Consider the following 18686-nt stretch of genomic DNA (forward strand, 5'->3'; position numbering starts at 1 on the left):
ACTCGCACAACAGCTTTGGTCACGTTATCTTTTGGAGCTGTTTAACACGCTTTGGGACACCGGAGTTCTCCTTATGCCGTAGCAGCTGGATATTTGATATTGCCGTGGTTGTTTACACTCTTCTATATTAACGTGCATTAAGTTGGCTGCATTTTTTTCTGCTGAGGCGATGTGTTAAAGCTGACCTCTACCACCAGTTATTAAGGTCCTTCAGGTCCAGCCTGACTCTGAATGTCTGCAGGGATGGGGCACCCCCCACCTCTCCAGGCAATCTGTGCCAGTGCCTCAGTGCACTTAATGTAAAGAAGGTCTTCTTTAGATCCAATCCCAATCTCCTTTAGTTTGAAACCATTTCCCCTTGTCCTGTCACAGCAGACCCTGCTGAACAGTCTGTCCCCTTCCTTCTTACAGCCCCTTTAGATACTGAAGGGCTGCTCTAAGCTCACCTCAGAGCCTTCCAATGCTGAACAGCCCCAGCTCTCAGCCTGTCCTCATAGGGATTTCTGTGGCCCAGCTCTGGACACCAACAGGTCCGTGTCGCTCCTGTACCGAGGACTCCACATCTGGATGCAGTGCTCCAGGTGAGGCCTCACAGTACACAGCGTCATGCAGGGTCCCCTCCCTGACCTGCTGGCCACGCTGCTTTTGACGCAGCCCAGGATCTTGTTGGCTTTCTGCGTCAGGAAAGCACAGTGCAGGCTCGCATCCAGCTTCACACCCACCAGTACCCAGTAACCCCAGCCCTACCCTAACCCTAACCAGGTCCTTTTTGGCAGGGCTGAAACACATCACAGAGCTTATTTGGGAGGAATGCGGGTAGGTCTGCAAGAGCGATAGAATTGGTTTGATGCTCCCACTGCCCTGCTCTGGCCTTGCTTTGCTCTCCGAAGCCACATACTTGGGAAGGACGAGCAGGGGGCTTCTGATCGGTAGTGAAGAATCTCCTTGGAGGTAGGAGGCGAACGCAGGCGGCAAAACAACACCAGCGTGGTGGTGGGTTTATTTTATTTGCCAGCTGGTACTCTGAAGCAATGCTTAAATATAATGAAGTCTGATGTTAAAATAGGATTTAGGAACGGCTGCTGTAAATAGCCAGGCCCCCTTTTAACCCCTTCGCTTCTGCCCAAGGGGAAGAAACAGTACTTGAATTTGTTCCCGTTCTTAGGTATTGGGCTCTCAAATGAGGATCTCAGTATCTGCCCTTGTATCTTTTAGTCTCTCCTGCGTATAAACAGGTTAAATTCTCAGCCTGCTCATCTGTGCAGCAATATACAGCACCAGGAGAGCCGCGGTGTGCCAGGTGTAGTTGATCTCAGAGTGGGCTGGCCCTCACAGGGCTGTGCCAGCATGTCTGGGGATGGCTGGTCAGACCTGAGAGGAACCAAGGGTGAAAGAACTGAAGAGCGTGTTGGTCACAGTGTGCCCTGACGTGGGCTATGGATGTGCCTGCTGAACACACCCTCCGTGTGTCTCTGAACTGAAAAGCATGTCTGTGAAGTAAGGGATGATATTGTTTCTTGGTGTTGGGAACCTAACTTTGTGGTAGTTTGAAAGGGTTTTTGAGATCATCAACTTAGAAACCGCTGCTGACTGTGAAATGTACAGAATTTCATGGAAATGCTTTCGGGAAATTCTGCCTCTTTCTTGGCTGCTTTTGCAGTTACAGCCCAGTTCTGGAGCAGTAGGTGTGTAGGAGCAGTAGGTGTGTAGGAGCAGTAGGTGTGGAGGAGCGTGGCCATATCCGAGGCTCCCGATGGGCCGGGCTGTGGCTGTGCCATGGCATGACTTCAGCTGGCAGTCCCTTCCTGGAGGTCCATCCCTACACTGCGCACAGCTGGGTGCTGCAGCTGCCCCCCGTGTGGCTGTCAGTGGGCCTTGCTGCTCTGCAGGCTGCCTGGCTGACAGAGGAGCGCTGGCTGTGGTTAGGAAGGCTGGGTTCATCTCCGCTGCTTTTCTGTTAGTTCTGTGGGGCGCTCGCTTTTCTGGACGGATGGTCAGGGCTGCGCTGGCATTGCTGGCAGTGCAGAAGCATTTCAGAAAGCCGGCGGTGTTCTTTATTAGCAGTTCAGGTGCTGACCGACCCTGTGATTCATCGGCTGGTGAATAGTCAACATCAGGTGCTGCATCACCATCTCAGCCGGTTATTACACGATCCCGCCTTCAAACAGGGCTCCTTTGATCTGTGCTTTCCTTTGGTGCCGGGCTCGTCCCAGCCGCAGGCACGGCTCTGGGCCCCGCAGGGAGAGCGGGCCGTGTTGGGGCAAGGAGCTGCCCGGTTCTGATGGGAACGTGTTCTTTGTGCCTGCAGAGCACTGTGCTGCACGCGCTGCAGCACCTCTCCAACCCCCGCTAACATCCCTCGTGGTCCGAAGGCAGCGTAGCTCTCTAAGCAATTAGGGTGGCTGGTTGATGTGGGGCTGCCCAGCTTTGCTCTGTGAGGTTTTGGTTGCTGCTGCAGGTGCAGTGTGGCTGAACTGCTGGGGAGAGGGGCTGAGCGGATCCTGCGGAGCTCTGTGATGGCGAGAAGGTGAGGGCACGGCTGCACGCCGTGTGCAAGCTGGGGAATGGCGCCTGCTGTCAGCAGGGCTGGAAGGTACATCCAGCTGTGAGGGGTGAGGTGCAGAGTGACGGCTGAGGGGACCTGAGAGTGGATCTCTGGTTTATTTTAGGAGAGGCACTAGGTCTGTTCCTGGGTCTGCGGGCAGCCCTTGGGGTGCAGAGGTCCGGATGCAGCGTCAGGCCGGGCAGTCTGCCTCTGCTGGAAGCGTGGGGCACAGCAGGGCTGGTGACCTTCCCACGCTGTGTCCTCATTGCTTCTCCCTCTGCCTGTGCTCAGGGGCCCTTTTGCAGCCAGCAGGTTGGTGTGGGTTGGAGGTGCCTCCTGTTCTCTTTTCTCCCGTTGAGCTGAATAGGTGGCTGAAGGTTACTGGTACAAAGTGGTTTATGTGGATGAGCACATCCTCCTCTTCAGATACTCCCAAGAGTGTCTGTTGCTGTTCAGTCACCCGTGGTGCTCCTGAAAAGACACGTGTGGTCACACCTGGAGCTTGTTGCCAGTTATCTCAGGTCTGTTTGAAAGGAAGATCTCTAGTTTGGTGATGGGACTCTTTGCCCTGGCTGAGTGGGAGTGAGCTCTACCTTGAAACAAGATGGGCCGAGCAGAGGAGAGCACCAGCTGCTGCTAGTTGGCTTTTTGGCAGACACAGAGGTAATGCACAGCTCTGGGCTGTGCTCTCCATGCCTGGAACACCCCTTTCTGCTATGCTGAGCCATGGGACCACCTCAGCTGAGTAGAGGTGAGCAGGAGGAGCTCGTGCCGTCGCACAGGGCGGCTGTGCCCAGCTGTGCTCAGCGGAGGCCAGACATTTCTTAGAACAAGGAGCTGCAGACCTTAACATCTCTGCTAATGAGCTGCAGAGCAGAGTCCAACAAACACCTCTTCTAATTGCAGGTCTGCTGCTTGTCTGGCATGTATCCTGTAACTGCAGAAGTAGGTTGGCAGCCCTTCCCCGGATCCCTTTGGCTGGGTGGATAGCTGGGAGGCTAGAAGTGGCTTCCTTTTGAAGTCCTGCAAGCTGCTGATGGCTGCTTTCATGACTGTGCCTCAGCAGGCCCCTGAGCCTGGGCTGCTAATGGCCCGGGGGTGCAGCCTGAGCCGCCCTGTGCTCCACACCGTGGCTGCACGAGCCTTCAGCTGGGAGTAGGTGCCAAGGAAGCGAGCAGCCTTGCTCATCGCTCTCCACGTGCTGCTCTTCTATTCCAGTGCTTCTGTGCCATGTAATGAGCTGGGTAAGGGTGTTAATTTTGTTGAAGTTCAGCCTGCCTTTGCTGGTCTCGTTCCAACAGGGATCGATTTGTGTCTCAGTTCTGTGCTGCCCACGCTGGGGTTGGGTGGCTGCCTGCAGTGGCTGCGGGTTCGGGTGGGAGCAGAGAGGAGGTCTGCATCTCCCTGGGAACAAACGGAGTGTTAAACAAGATGTGTGTTTGCATTAGTCAGTCTGAACCAGGCTGTGCTATTTAGGGCTCTGCACTGCAATGGAGTTGTCTCTTGTGTTTGTGTGGGTGGACTGGAACAATTAAGTCGTTTCAAGGCTGAATCTTAAAAGAGAAAATGAAATGAAAAGATAGTGGTTTGGTTTAGGGGAGGGTAAATTAATTGTAATGTGTTATGCTAAAGAAAAGATAGTTGGTATCTTGCAGGTTGTTTATTACTGGCAAAAATCACATTGAAACTCTTCTAGACTTCATTCAGCATTGCACTGCTTTGTTGTTCACCTGAAACGCTGCTCCTCGTGGTGCTGGGCTGCGTGTGACACAGGGCTGTGCTGGGCTCTGTGTGTGACACAGGGCTGTGCTGGGCTGTGTGTGACACAGGGCTGTGCTGGGCTCCATGTGGCTGTGCAGCCGGTGGGTGATGTGTGGGCAGCTCCCCACTCTTTGCTCTTGGGGTGCACAACTTTACTGGCTGTCCTGCCCTGCAGCAGGGCTCAGATCAGGGCAGGCTGCTCTGCTTGAAGGGGGGATTCAGGTGAGCCGTGCATGTTTTTTTGTTTTTTGTTTGTTTGTTTTTAAACAAGGTATTTTACATTTGAATTGTAAACACTGTCTCAAATTAAACGATAGAAGTGTTTTAGAGATACTGTTGTCCTGTGAGAACAATACGGACGCTTGTTCTGTTGGGTTCTCCTACGGCAGGGATGCAGGGATCCTGTGTTTGGTGGAAGTGATTACAGCCGGATGCTGCGTCTGCTCGCAGTGACTGGGCACCACTGTGGGTTCATTGCCTTCTGCTCTGTGTGTGTGTGTGTGTGTGTGTGTGTGTGTGTGCCGGTGAAAGGCCAGTGTCAGTGTCACAGTGCCCTGGCAGGGCTATTGTCACCCTGTGTCTCCTGGGTAACTAGGTGTAAATGTGCTGGAGGGCCCATCTCTGCTTATCGCTGGGCAAGGCCTGCTTACTCTGAAGACCTGTACAGGGCCTTCCTTTGATGTGAAGTTCTCTGTCCCTCTGCCGGCAGGGTGCCCTGTGTGCAGGCCAGCTAGCTGTGCACAGGGCTGAGAGCTTTGTGGCTGCCATGAAGGCTAAATCATGGCAGTGTTGGCTGTCCTCCCGTGCCCGTACATAACTGGAGCCCCTCTCTATCCAGGAAGAAACACGCAGGTTGTGTCGAACCACCAGGACTAGAAGAAGCTCCTCTCAGGTTCACCAAGAAACAGGCGGTACAGCACACAGTCCTGGTGCTGGCAGGGCACCGTGCTCGCTCTGTTCTCGTGTCCCTCCCATGGGCTCCTGCTGTCAGGACACAGCTTAACATCTCTTCCACACCACCTTGCCTCTGCTTTTGCTATCTCTTTTAACCTCCAATCAGTTGGTTGTCAATTCAGATGTGCCGGGAATGCCATGTAGGCACATCTGCTTGTGTTTGTGTACCACACGTTTGCATCAGCCTCTGGTAGAGAGTAAGCTAAAGGAATAGCGTGTTCCAGCTTGCCCGAACAGGAGGCTGGTTTTGTCTTGGTGGGGACATTGTACACACGTCGCACTCGCATCCTTTTCTCTAAAGCAAACCTGTGCATAACTGCTCTGCGAAAGCTGTTCTAAGGTCCAAAGCTGTTTATTTCCTTCCCCGACTTGTGTTCCTTGCACCTGCAATGTTTTAAGGAACGAGTGTATCAATATGACCAATCTTAAATAGCGATATTTGAATCCCATGCACCATCAAAGTGCCTTTACTCAAAAGAAATGCTGTATTTGTTATGGAACGAATAATCTCAGGAACCATCATGGATCAATTAAAGGTCAGCCAGTGGATCAGGCCTAGTCAGCATAACAAACCTGATTTCATTCTATGACAGGGTGATCTGCTTGGTGGATGAGGGTAAGGCTGTCGATGTGGTCTACCTGGACTTCAGTAAGGCCTTTGTCACTGTCCCCCATAACATTCTCATGAAGAAGCTGGCTGCCTGTGGTCTGGACAGCTGTACGGTCTGCTGGGTGAAGCACTGGTTGGATGGCCGGGCCCAGAGAGTTGTGGTCAATGGAGTGGAATCCAGTTGGCTGCCGGTCATGAGCGGCATCCCCCAGGGCTCAGTTCAAACCAGTGCTTGAATCTGCAGGGCTGTTGTAGGTCTCCCTTCACAAAAGGCCTGTATGAAGTAAATCTGCCTTTATTCCTGGTCAGGTTGTGTTCCTGGAGCAGTCTGCTGGTAGTGCTGCTGGTTGAGCTGCCAGTGCGGATGTTCTTTAAGAAAGAGCCTGCTGTGTAGATGGGAGTGCTGAAGGCCATGAAATGTTACTTATCTAATTTTAGTTATGTGCTAGGTACAGGGCCCTGTATATACCAGGAGTGAAACAGAGCAAACAGAAGAAGAGGAAGAACTGGAAGTTGCTCTGCAGGCTGAGTTAACAGAGCTACTGCCCTCCCACAGTGGTGGATTGAGATGAAAAGGGGGAAGTTGAGGATGTGTTTGTGTTCTGAGGGAAGCAGATGCAGTTCAGAGACTGCTGTTGCCCTGCACCAAGCCTGTCCTTTGCCCTTGCTCTGCTGCAGGAGTCCTTGCATGTGCCCAGCTCAGAAATGGCAAGATCCATCCCTGGAGCTTCTCTTGTGCAGGCAAGCCTTTTACTTGCAGCTCCTGCAAGACTGCTGTGCTCCCAGTGCATGTCCTTCTGCCAAGTCTCATGGAACTTGATGGCCCTTCAGAGACCTGGCTGAAGAAATCAGCAGGTTCCTCTTCAAACAGTGGGAGAAGTAGAAGGTGGCATGTCTGTGGTCTTGGCTGTGGTGGGGAAACCTGGAAAGAGGAGCAAGTGCACTGCTTTGGGCCAGAGTGTGCCTTGAGGTAACCAGCCAAAGCAATGAGCAAAGCCTGCCTTGCCTAGGGGTGGGAGGAGCTGAACTCGCTGCTTCTGAATGTGTCTGAGTTAGAGCATTGGGGTTTTGTAGTTCAAGTGCTGGATTGGCTGCCCAGGGAGGTGGTGGAGCTGCCATCCCTGGCAGTGTTCAGGAGGCAGCTGGATGAGGAGCTACGAGATCTGGTTTAGTGGTTTGCCGTAGCTACGGTAATGGGAGGATGGTTGGACTAGATGATCTTGTAGGACCTTTCCAGCCTTGTGGCTCTATGATTCAGGGTGTGTGTGAGGCACTTCTGTTCCTGGTGCTGTGTAGTTGAGTCCTTTCCCTTACCAGTCCTCTTTTTGCTCCTGAGAGATTCATCACAGAGCAGAGTGCTGTGGGAGCGGACTTCATGGAGAATGTGAGTGAGCAGAAGGGCCTCCTTCGGGGGGAGCCAGGGAGACCTGGGAGGATGGTGGGTGAGGAGGGCTGCAGAATGTGGGTGCAGGCAGCTGAAGGGGTGGCAGGAGGCAGCCGGGCACTCAGAGAACCAGCACAGGCTGCTTCCTGTAGGGTCCCACCTGAGCACGCGTGGCTGCTCAGGGCTGTGTTCTGCAGCAGTGGGGGCCCTGCAGGCCCGGCTGAGCTCAGCCAGCATCGCTGGGGCTCTCCTGCTGGGTGTGCTGTGTTGGGAGAGGCTCCTTACCGAGCTGCTCTCTGGTGTGAATGTGAGGAAATGAAACCACCACCAAACCACAAGGAATGCTCAGGTGCACACTGCAGCCTTTGGAGTTTTGGTGTCCCAACATCGTGTGAAAAGATATGAAGTGTATATTTTTTCTCTCTCAAAGTTCTGAAGTATCCTTTGAAATAAGGCTTTTGTCACGTTTTGTGGTGACCGTATAACACAGGGGTTTGGTTGCATGTGTAGTAAAGGGTTCTCCTGAACACGAGCGTTTGTAGAAGTTGGTGCACCATGAAGCCATCCTGCTTTTCCTTAGTTCTGAAGGTGCTGTGAGAACAGACCTGTTGTCTTTCTCCGAAACTCATCGCTTGAAGTCACCGTCTTCCTGCAGCGAGTGTGTGAGCGACGGCTCCTCCTTTGCTTTTGTGCATACTTCATTTTGGAGGTTTCTTGTTCTCTGCGCTGAGCTGCAGGAGGCTCTGCAGGAAGGTGTGCCTTAGGATGGCTCCTGTAGTGCTGCTGAAATGGATGGGATGGTGATGGACGTCCCACATTCGGTTCATAATGGTGTATTAAATATGGATTTTGGACGAGCCAAAAGCTGTTTGGTTTAATGCTCTCTATTTACCTATCGGAATTGCATGTATGTGAGGTCTATCAAATGTATGAAGTGACAACCGGTTGTAGTTCATAGTTTCTGCCCATATTGTTCTCAGGGTTATATCTGGTTATGCAGTCACCCCTTGTTCTAAGAACCAAAGGGAAAATTGGTCAGGTTTTGGTTAATAATTGTTGTTCAAGAAGGCAGCAGTAGCTGCTGTGTCAATAGGGAAATCCACTCCAAAGGAAAGAAGTGAGGCTTTCTGGCTGGCCAGGTCCGGTGGCTTTGGGTTAATAACAGTGCTAAAATGGGCTTTCTTACATAGTCATAATCGGTTTCCTGGGAGACCAAATCAATACTTAGTGTCTGGATGTTCATGGGGACTGCTGCTTTTCCTGATCTTGAAAGTCAGTCTTAGAAAAACAAACAAAGCCAAGAAAAAGTTTTTTTCTGTTGCGAGTAAGTACGAGTGTTTGAGTAGAACAAGTGAGCATAGTAAAGGTCTTCTGTGTAATGTGTATAAATTAATACATAAAGCTTTTGAGTTAAAACCTGTAAGTGTAAAAGCAGGCTGATGGGACATGCCCCTGGGAGGTGCTTGGCTGGGGGTCTTGAGAAAGACTTCATCTTTGCTACAATGCATTTAAATCTAAAATATGACAACTAACCTTCCTGGTTCCGTCCCAGCTTTTGTCCTCGCAGAAGCACACGGTGTGTTGTGCGTACGGCTGGCTGAACGTTTGCCCAGCTGTGCGCTGAGGGTGGTGGATCACTGGTGATGGATGCTCCTTCCCATCCCGTGACTCTGAGGTCTCCTCAGAGCTCGTACAGTGTGCTCATTTGCTGCAGGGCTGTCACCGAGGTGACATGCGGGCTGGGTGCTGGAGGGGCGCTGGGCCTGCTGGTTTGGGTGGTCTCTTTCTTGCAGAACTAGCACAGCGCTGCTGTCAGCTCGTCTTCCAATAGGAATTGCGTTCCCTTTGATTGAAGTCTTGGTTGGGATAAGCAAAGACTGACAATGTTAACTGTGAGGACTGGCCCTCCCCATTACTTCATGCCAGCACAGTGTGCTCCCGGTAACGGTCAAAAGTTCTGTTCTCCCTTGTCATCCCGTTGTTTGTTATTAACAAGGTTGCTTTTCTTCCTGGGAAATAAAGTTAGCATTTAATTGGTCTTAACGGTATCTTCATTTATGTTGGGCAATGATTAACCTTTGTTAGAGAACAAAATATAAATGCAAAGCCAGACACAGAATCCGTTCTTTAAGTTGTGACTCAGCTTGGTGATTTTAAATACTTTGATCACTGTTCAACCTGGAAGTGTTGAAATACTTACCAAGCCCCAGAGAGTGTAGCCCACCATGCAGATAGATAGAGACTGCTGTCCTGAAAGCTTCAGAAACCAGGTAAAGTTCCAGATAGGGTATTTTGACCTTGAATCTTGCTTAGCCTTGCTGTGGATCATTATGCTGATGCAGTGACTCAGGGCGGATCATCTTGCTTTCTATAGCTACTTGTTTCATTCTGGTAGTAGCCCGAAGAAGCTCCATCCTGTGCACCCTGCTGAGCGCACAGCTCCCCATCACGCACAGCACTGCCCGTGGTCAGGAGCACTGGGTGTTCTGCTTTACCCAGCATACAAGCTTTGCAAGGAGCACTGGGCTGTGCAGTGCTTTGAAATAACCTCTTGCTGTCATATCGTGCACTTCTAAGAATAAGATTTGGGATTGGAAGGAGGAGATGGAGGGTGAAGATGGAGTGCAGCCATAAAGCAGCAGGGAAGGACCGAAGGAGCCTTTCCCCCTCTCCAGGAGGAGGCTCCTCCGATGGCAGTGTGGGGTATAACGCCGCCCCTGAAGCGGTCTGGGAAGGCTGGAAATGTTCAGTACCGGGCTGAAATCACCCAGGGCAGCACCGCCTTCCCAGGGCAGCCTGTGCAGACCGGCTGGATTTTCAGGTGGCCAGGGATAAAACCATCCCTGCGGAGCAGTGCAGACCTGGAGAGATCCCCAGCTGCTGCGGATCGCCCCTCCCCAGCACTGCTGGTTTGGCAGCTCTGCCCCCAGCGTGCTCACCGCAAAACGACTTTGAAGCTCTTTGATTTCTTTGCTGCCCCACCTGTGGGAGCCGTGTGTGGCCGGCGGCTGCAGTGGGGCTGGTCTGGTGTGACCGGGCTGGTGGAGCCCCTGCCCGCAGCCTGCCTGCTGTGCTGCCCGTGGCTGAGCTGCCTGGCTGCCTGCTCCTGCGTGGGCCTGGTGCCTCTGCTCAGAGCTGCAGCAGCTGCTGCTGGACTTCAAAAGAAGCAAACAGTGCAGAAATGGGCCGTGTAGTCACTGCTGGAAACTAACGTGTAGTTTCAGGTTCCTCGAAGCAGCTTTGAGCAAGAAGTCATCTCTTATAAAGGGTTGTTGTTTAAAGATTTGCTACTCAGTTTCATGTTTCTTGCAGCGGTGTTTTATAAACCCCCAAACCAGTGTTAACTTGTGTCCAGCAAAGCTCGTCTTCACTAAACCCCTCTGCAGCATTGCTGACACTGTGTCACAGCCAAGGGCCCTTCCGTGCTCTGCAGTGGGTGACAAGGGAGAAAGGAGTGGGGTTGTTGATCCAGCTACAAAAAGTGCTTAGAGGTGGTGCATTGCATTCGGTTTATTTCAAGAATAAACAGAAACAGGAGCCAGCTGACTTCATGCTGGGCTGCTGCTGAAGCACACGTGCGAGGCCTGATGGCAGGGCCCAGGTCCCTGTCTGTCACATGGCGAGAAGGACATGGTGCAGGTACCATTCAGCGCCATGAGTGCTTGGGCATCAATGCAAGTTCTGTCAGAACCTTTTGTAAGCAAGCTGCAAATGCCTGAAAGCTGCCTGCTATGTGGTGTGTGTGAGTTCATCTGGTGTGGAAGATGGCTGAACGGTGGCCAAAAGGAGTGTCTGTGGGCTGGAAGGCAAATGGAAAGGGAAGGACCAGGGAGATTCCAGAAGATGGGGTGAAAATGATCCCTTTGAAAGGCTGCAAGTGTGTGAAAATGGTTGCGGTGGCAGAGCATGGAGAAACTGGTGCTTTTCCTTAGTTAAATGATTAACGCCATGTAGTTTGTGTAGCCTGTGAAGTTTAGCTTTAGTGTGCTGTTGTAAAGTAGATGTGAAGAGAGCGCTGCTTGTTCTTTTAACCTGGGGAAATTCTAGGCAGAGAGAAGCTTTGGATTGTGTGAACGGCCCTGCATGGAAATCAGAGCTAAGCAATGGCTGGCTCGGAGCTGTAGCTTCTGGCTGGGCTGAGTTCCAGGTTTATGGAGCTGTGGTCTTGGCTGTTTTTGCTTTGGGTATCCATGAGAAATACTAATGGCATTTTTGCAGAGTGCTATTGGGACGAGAAGGGAGCGTGCCTTCGTCAGACCGCGGGAGGGATGGGGCTCAGGGCTCCAGCACAACAGGATGCCATCTTAGCGTGGTGGTGAGTGCAGCACAAACACAGCACAGCTGGCCTGTGCTGGTCAGCAGGGATGGGTGTTTTTGCTAGATGGAGTGGTCATGCTTGTGCTGTTTAATGAGTTCTGGGAGGTGTTTTACTAACTTGTGCGTTTGTTCAGCCAGCTGCTACAGATAAATAACACTTTTAGGGCAGCAGTGGCCATCTCTGTGCTCAGCTGCAGTGTGTGTGGTGCTGCACAGCTCAGTGTGGGGCAGGGCAGTGGTGGGGCCTGGTGGTGGCTTGGGGCGCAGTGGTGACAGATGTAGGAATTGTTGACACGTTTAGTTTGTTCCTGAAGCCACGTGCTTTATGCCACTGTGGTCGTTCTCATGCACTGAAGGTGCCCACTGTTGCAGCATGGTGTGGCAGCTCCCTGTAGCCTGACCTGTGGCTGAGCCCTGCCTGTGGCTGGGCAGGCACAGGAGGGCTCAGTGCCTGGCTGTGAGGGCAGGGCTGCCCAGGCCATTGGCTGCCTGCAGCCCCCACCCCGTGGGCCGCTGCCTGCCCTTGGTGTGGTATGGAGCTTGGCCCCTCAATGTGAGAGCTGGTTAGGGAATAACCAGCAGTCGTGGCTTCTGTTAATTAACTACCAGGAGTTAAGTAAATGTTGGAGCAACTGGTCTGTGTGTGCTTGGCATGTCTGTGGGCAGGGAGGTTTGTGCTAGCTGGGACACGTCTTGCCCCTGTGCCTGTCTGCGGCGTGGCTCTCTGTTGCTCTGCTGCTGTGGGGATGTGCTGGGCATGGCCTGAGCCCGGCTGTGCTCCAGGGGCTGCTGCCCACAGCTGGGGTGTGTGTGAGGCACCAGGAGCTGCCCATGAGCTATGGAGTGATGTGCTCTGGGGCCGTCCTGTTAATTTCCTTCTGTAGGTCAGTGGTAGTCACCTTATTTTGCTATAAGAGCCGTGCTACGTTCTTACTGTGAGCTTTCCTATCAGCTTGGTTCCTGTTATTTTTCTGATAATCCTTCCTGAGGTTATTCTGCAGTGGATGAGCTTTATGTTGTGTCTGAGTCTGTGTGAGGGACTTTTTTCCCAGCAGGGCTGTTCTGGAAGGCTCGTATGGGAAAGGCGGATAACCGCGGTCGCACGCAGTGCTCAGGAAGCTCCGTGTTGCTTTCTCCAGCTTTTATCTGTCTCCCTCTTTGTGCAGCATGCAGAAGTTCCAGATGTTGTTTTGGCTTGCAGATATCGAATGGGGAGGAATGAGCAATCTCAGTGTTCAGTCAGCCTGTCTGGTTCTGTATGGCAGGAAAGCAGGGAGATAAAACTCCATTTCTGGTGCATGGGCTGCCTGGAGAGCCAATAAAATAACACTGTCCTTGTTGGAAACGAGTCCTGTGTTGGAGGGGTCAGTGCCAACCAACCGAGGACGCAGCTGTGGGGAGTGAGCAGGGTTCAGTGAGAGCAGGGTCAGCCTGCTGGGGCGGCAGCGGGGCTGCGTGGGGCAGAGGGCCGGGTCCTGTGCTGCTCTGTAGGCTGTAGCTGGGAGGGCATAAACGTCAGATGTCCTGAGTGTCCCCACTGCTCGCTCCTCCTCCTCTGCTTATTTCTGACATGTTCAAGCAGTTTATTTTTGAAATTCTTGCTGCAGTTCTGCTTATTGCTTTAAGAAGAAAAACGTCTGTTTTTTTTCAATTGCTGAGACTAGGAAGTGGAAATTTCTGGTCAGCATTCTGCTTCCCTGCTGTCTGTCCCTTCCACTTGGTGCAGTGTCCTTCGGTCTTTTGTTTTCACTTTGGTGAGCAGCTCCCCTAAGTGTTCTGCTCACTTATGTGTAATGCTGCAATGCTCAGAGTACGTACACTGACTCACAGGGCAGAGGAGCCAAGCTGGTGTTGCTCTCCCGGTGTCTGAAGTCATGTCTGTGTTTGCTTGGAACCAGGAAGGACTTGTCCACACCACGTTTGTGCACTTATTCAAACAAGGGCTTGGCGTTGCGCTCTGGATGGGTGCAGAGGAAACTGGTGTGTGTTGGTGTAAGAGACGGCCGGAGTGTGCGCAGCCATAGCTGGCTGGATGCGATGATTTAGCTTGTGTTGCTCTGGTTTTGCCTCAGAGGTGGGTTTGTGGTGGTTGACTGACCAGCTGTGGCTGCAAGTGTGGCCCAGTGCCCTAAAGCACTGACTGGAGAAGCCCTGCAGGGCTGGAGGGGTGGCTAGGGATGAATAGCCATAGCAAATGGGAAATGATAGGGAACGTGGGAGCTGAGAGGTGCAGGAGCTGCAGAGGCAGCTGGGGCTGGGAAGCTCTGCTGTCTGCCTTTGTGCTGCTCGGCATTCCTTCACCCGCTGCCTGGAGGCACTGCTGGGGTGTCTCGGTCATGTGGTTTATGAATCAAGCCAAACTCAGATGTTTTCATGCCCAGTCTGGCCTATTTTCTGAGAATAGCTTTAGATGTCTCAGTCCATTTAATTGTGGTTTCCTTAGCGTCTAGTCCAGCTGAAGTTGAGATGGTTCCTGGCAAAACTGCATGCTTGCAGGCAGCAATGGCAGCTGCTGCTTTACCTCTGCAGCCGTGCTCCTGCAGACCTCAGAGCTCTCAGAACTAGGCCTGTGCTGGTGAGTGGGAAGTTCTGCAGCACAAAACCCAGACTGTTTGATGGCCAGGAGATAGGTGAAGAGCTGGCGGCTTCCTCTGGAGGTAGATCTGGCTTCACATTTCCAGTGGGTGGCAATAAGAAGATGGAAAGCTTTTTGGACTGACTGTTGGATGCCTTCATCAATGTTACTACACCGAGAGGCTGCTGACAGTAAGCGGGCACTCAAATGTAATTCACTGGGTCTTTGGCAGTGCTCTTTTCCCCTTTGTCTTGGGCAGCTGCCATTAAAGGACTTTGGGATGAAGTATGTTAATTCTTTTAACTTGTGCTCTCCCATCCCAGGGACAAATGGGTTTATGCTGAATTCTTTGTGACACTGGAGGAAAAAAAACAACCAAACAAACAAAAATACCCCAAATCAACATGGTCACTCTGCTTATGATCAAATGCTGTCTTTTGTTGTATTGGGCTCAGAATGGTCTCTTAGTCACGTCCTGTTAGAGGTGGGCCTCGACTCAGAGCAAATTTGGGTATCCTGTTTTCTCTCTCGGAAGTAGTTGGTGAAGGTTCTCTCTGACTTGTAGTATTCAGTCTGTTACATTAACATTCGTGTCTGGATCCTCTATGTTGAGATGCTGAGCCTTTGGAATTGCCACTGGATGTATGTCATAAGCTCACTTTAATCAAGAGAATACAGCTTAGTTGCTGTGTGATCACAGAGGATTTGCTTCTAGGCAGTCTTTCATTCAGAAATCCAAAGCCAGACTTGCCTGTAAAGAGATGTAGCTTGTGTTCTACTTCATGTTTGCAGCTAAAAGTATGTGTGAGGTCAGTCATGGTAATTGAGCTGGTGGATAGTAATTCGATTGCTTTTGGCATCTCTGACAGCAATTAAACGAAAGTCTGAGTAAATGTGTGGAACAATTTTCTGAAGACATACGAGTACAGTCAGGTTTGGCAAGGCCATGTGGGAGGCATGAATTTGGAAGCTTAGCTAGCGAAGGAAAAGGAAGACACAGCACAGAGCTCTGGGAGGAAGAGTCAGAATGGTATCTGGAGTAAATCTGTAGGGAGAAGTGGTGAGATGCCAAGTTATCAGGCCTAGAGTTGTTTGTGATGGCAGTGCTGAATGTCTGTTGCGATGATGCGTAACTCCTGTTACCAGGAGGGGCACAGAGGTTTTGGAACTGGAGCTGGTGCAGCCACGTGGGGCAGTGGGTGCTTCTTGGACACCAAAGCAATAATTAATGAAAGGATCTGATGAAGTAAAACATCATTCAGGTGTGCCCACAGAGCATTAGGAACTTCTGCTTTCCATCTGATTGCTCTAAAAATATTTGGGTAACTTGTATTTGGCTTCCTTTGGCTTGCTGACACATGCCTGTAGTCTCAGCGGTGTGCCAAGCAGCGGCCTGGCTTCTGCTCAGAGCCCGGAGCCCTCCTGCACACAGGTCTGGTGAAAGCTGTGCTCCTGGTACACAGAGCTGCTGCTGGGTTTGACCAGAATACCACCGACTGTCTTGGTTAGGGTGCCTGTGCTGAGGGGCCGTGGGTCAGGTGGTGGTGTGTTGGCATTGCAGCCCATGTGGAGGTTCAGAGGCACCCAGGCAGGCAGGGCCCTGTGGGGCTGTTGCTGTGTGGCTGCGCTCATGGCTGGTGGTGGCAGCACCGAATTAGATAGGGGTTACAGAGCACTGCCTGTTGTGTGTGTGTGTGTGTGTGTTCCTTGGGTCTGTGACTAGGTGTTTGGCTCTGAGGTGCTCAGCGGCATCGGGCTGAAATTAAAAAGCACTTGCACCTTCTTAAGGTCCTTACATACGTGCATACAGCACTGGCTGCTGGTGAGACTGCTGTGTAGTCTGTGGGACTCGGGCTGCATTTGTCTTGCAGGAGGGCTTGCCAGGATGAGGAGCGATCTTGAAATGCTGCTCACGTTACATCATCAGGCCCTAGCTACTGCACTAAACCAAAGCAAAACACAGCGCCTGCCCCAGGCCAAGAGATGTGTGTTAAAACTCAGGGAAAGGAGAAATAAAAAGGAGGGGGCAGGGATCCAACCAAACTATCATGGCACTGAGAGAGAAGGATTTTTCTTACTGTGTCCAGAGCTGAAGATTTGTGTTCAGAAATGTTTGTTTAACATCGTTTATGTTGGTGGAAGCGTTCAGAAAAGCATTTGAAGGGAAACCTGTTTGCTACTGGAGGGTAATAAAAAGCATTTGCAGACCCTGATCTTAGTGCAGCAGTTGCTGATTTCATGTACACACGGCTGTGCTGTTCCTGTTCCTGGAGGAGCAGCAGGCTGTGGGGCTGTGGGGCACTGCATGGCTGGCAGCTGCAGGGCAGCAGTTGGAACACCTGGGCTCAGTCCGGCCTGGTGATGAAACGCCCTTGGTGGGTAAAACAGCAGGGCAATGTGAGCGTTTTGCTGTGCTTTCTGCCTGTCCTGCAGGCAGTGCACTACAACTTTAACTGAGCTGCTTCCCAAAGCTGATTGGGGTTGTTTTGTTTTCCAAAGAAGGGTGCCATCAAAAAGGCCTGGTTTGCAGGACCCAGCCCACAGGGGACTTTGCTCCGCAGCCTCTGAGGGGTGAAAGGAAAGCCAAAGTGAATTGTAGAATGGAGAACTTCGCTGCAGACTGAAAACAACACAAAAGAGCCCTGGAGTAAAGTTCTGCTGAGCGTATCTTTATCCTGCAGGTGGCTGGTTTTGCCAGAATGAGTGTGTTTCTCCTGGGGAGCTGGGGGCTGTGGCTGGGATCCCCCCATGCCCACTCCCCTGCAGGGATGGAGGTGTTGGTGCCTCTGTGGCTGCTGCCCGCCAGGAGCGGGACGGAGGAGTGCTTGGTGGTGGGCCGGGAAGCACTGTGAGCCGTGGAGGTGTGTTTTTCCTTGAACTCTTTCATCATGTGTTGCACAGATGAAAGCTTAATGAAGTGAAGGAGTGCCTGTTGGGTAGTGGGCCAAGTCTCAAAGTAGTCGACTTTGAGTGAGTTAGAGCTAGTAGGTGTTGGTGTGCACTTTTTCTAAAGGCACAGAAAGCTTTCATGTGCAACTTGTAATGGTCAGCTACAAGTGTCTGTGCTTGGTTCTTACACACAGCTTGTGGATCGGTCTGGGTTTGTGGTGGGTGGCAGAGTTCCTGTCTTCTGTTTGTATTGTGCTGGGGTCTGACAGCTCCAGGGAAAGGTGTGTGTCCCATGGCCAGTGCTGAGCTGCAGGTTGTTCCATGTTCTGTGCTGGGTGGACTTGTCCCCACACTGGGTGATCACCTGGAAAAGTGCACTGCGCTGGCAAAGTGAGGAGAGCCCAAGAATGTCTGTAACTCTGTTGTTTTTAACAGCAAAAATGTCCAAGAGAATTTCCATTGCCCAGCTATGATGTGGTCATTCTGGTGCTGAATACCTTGTTCCCCACTGGAAGGGGACCTGTGCAGGAATAATATGCGTGGTACATAACAAAGTAACATCCTTGTTTCATCTTCAGGGTGCTTAATGAGTGTCTGAAGTGTGTGTAAGGCATCAATAATGGAGGTGTTTCTAACACAAGTGTTGTGAGTTGATCAGCACCATGACATGCTCCGAGGTGAAGCTGCTGCACGCTTGGCTGACGGCTGGCTGCCTCATGGCACTGTGTGCAAACACACCTGTTTGCCTGTGTCAGTGAGACCACGTGTGGGAGGCTCTTTGCACGAGTGAATTGCATGTAAGGCGCGAGGTGCTCAGGGCTGGGATGCTCAGTGGGCTGTGTGCAGTCACAGAGGGAGTGAGCGGTCTTACGGGTATCCCCGTGTGCAGGCCCTGCAGAGGACGGGCTACCCGTGGTGCGGTGTTGGTCCTTGGCAGCTGCCTGCAAGGTGATGAGTAGTGGGGAAGGACGCCTGTGTTTTCCGAGGCACCAAGAAGTTGCAATATAGGGTGGGGTTTTCAGGTCAATGTAAATATGTCTGGGATCAGCGGAGCGGGCCATCCACTGCTCAGTTGCTTGGGATGCCCCACTGATGCAGTACCTGTGCAGCAGAGCATGGCGGCTGGGCTCTGATGGCCATCTCCCTCGCTGGGTTGTCCCTGCCTCGTCCCCTCCCTGCCCTCCTCTTTTCCAATGGGAATGAGAACTCCTGTGTTCCTGGCCATGTCTTTGGCCTAGGAAAGGTATTTTTCCTCTTGGATAAGCATGTGGGTTCTTTTTCCAGATGTTGTGGATATTTCTAATTTGTTCTCTCGTGCTGTGCAATATCTGCAATTGTGTCAGCTGAGGACAGTGGGTGACGGCATAGACAACAAATGGATTCTTGTTGTGTGTGCCAAGATGGAGGCCGAGCAGGCCTTTATTTCTGTAAGTGACTCCATGCTCCGTTCCCTCACTCCTAAACAGGAAAGGAGTGGATGTGTGTGAGTGTACGCAGAGCTGCCGCGTTGTGGGAAGTCGCTGTTTGGTGCGTTTCCTGCAGCTCTGATGCTGTATGGGTTGTTTGCATCCTGACGGCTGTGTTGGGACGTTGCATTGTGTGTGATGGCTGCGGGTGGCTGTGAGGGGCCCGGCACCTCTCACACTTGGTT

General features: G+C 51.9%; 1 protein-coding gene across 3 annotated transcripts in view; it reads left to right on the forward strand.

The window, feature by feature from the left end:
- ACVR1 (activin A receptor type 1) overlaps positions 1–18686 on the forward strand; it is a 42648-nt gene that overhangs the window by 1588 nt on the left and 22374 nt on the right. The window contains exon 1 of one of the 3 annotated variants that reach the window (XM_072341125.1): positions 11508–11569. The exons of 1 other annotated variant lie outside the window; for it this stretch is intronic. In XM_072341125.1, the coding sequence (XP_072197226.1) occupies positions 11523–11569 (47 nt within the window). In that variant the 5' untranslated portion in view covers positions 11508–11522. Of the gene's footprint in view, positions 1–11507; positions 11570–13988; positions 14338–18686 lie in introns of those variants that run through there. One more of the 3 variants, XM_072341127.1, reaches the window with a different exon arrangement.

The sequence above is a fragment of the Excalfactoria chinensis genome, chromosome 7 (genome assembly GCF_039878825.1).
Source record: "Excalfactoria chinensis isolate bCotChi1 chromosome 7, bCotChi1.hap2, whole genome shotgun sequence".
NCBI lineage: Eukaryota > Metazoa > Chordata > Aves > Galliformes > Phasianidae > Excalfactoria > Excalfactoria chinensis.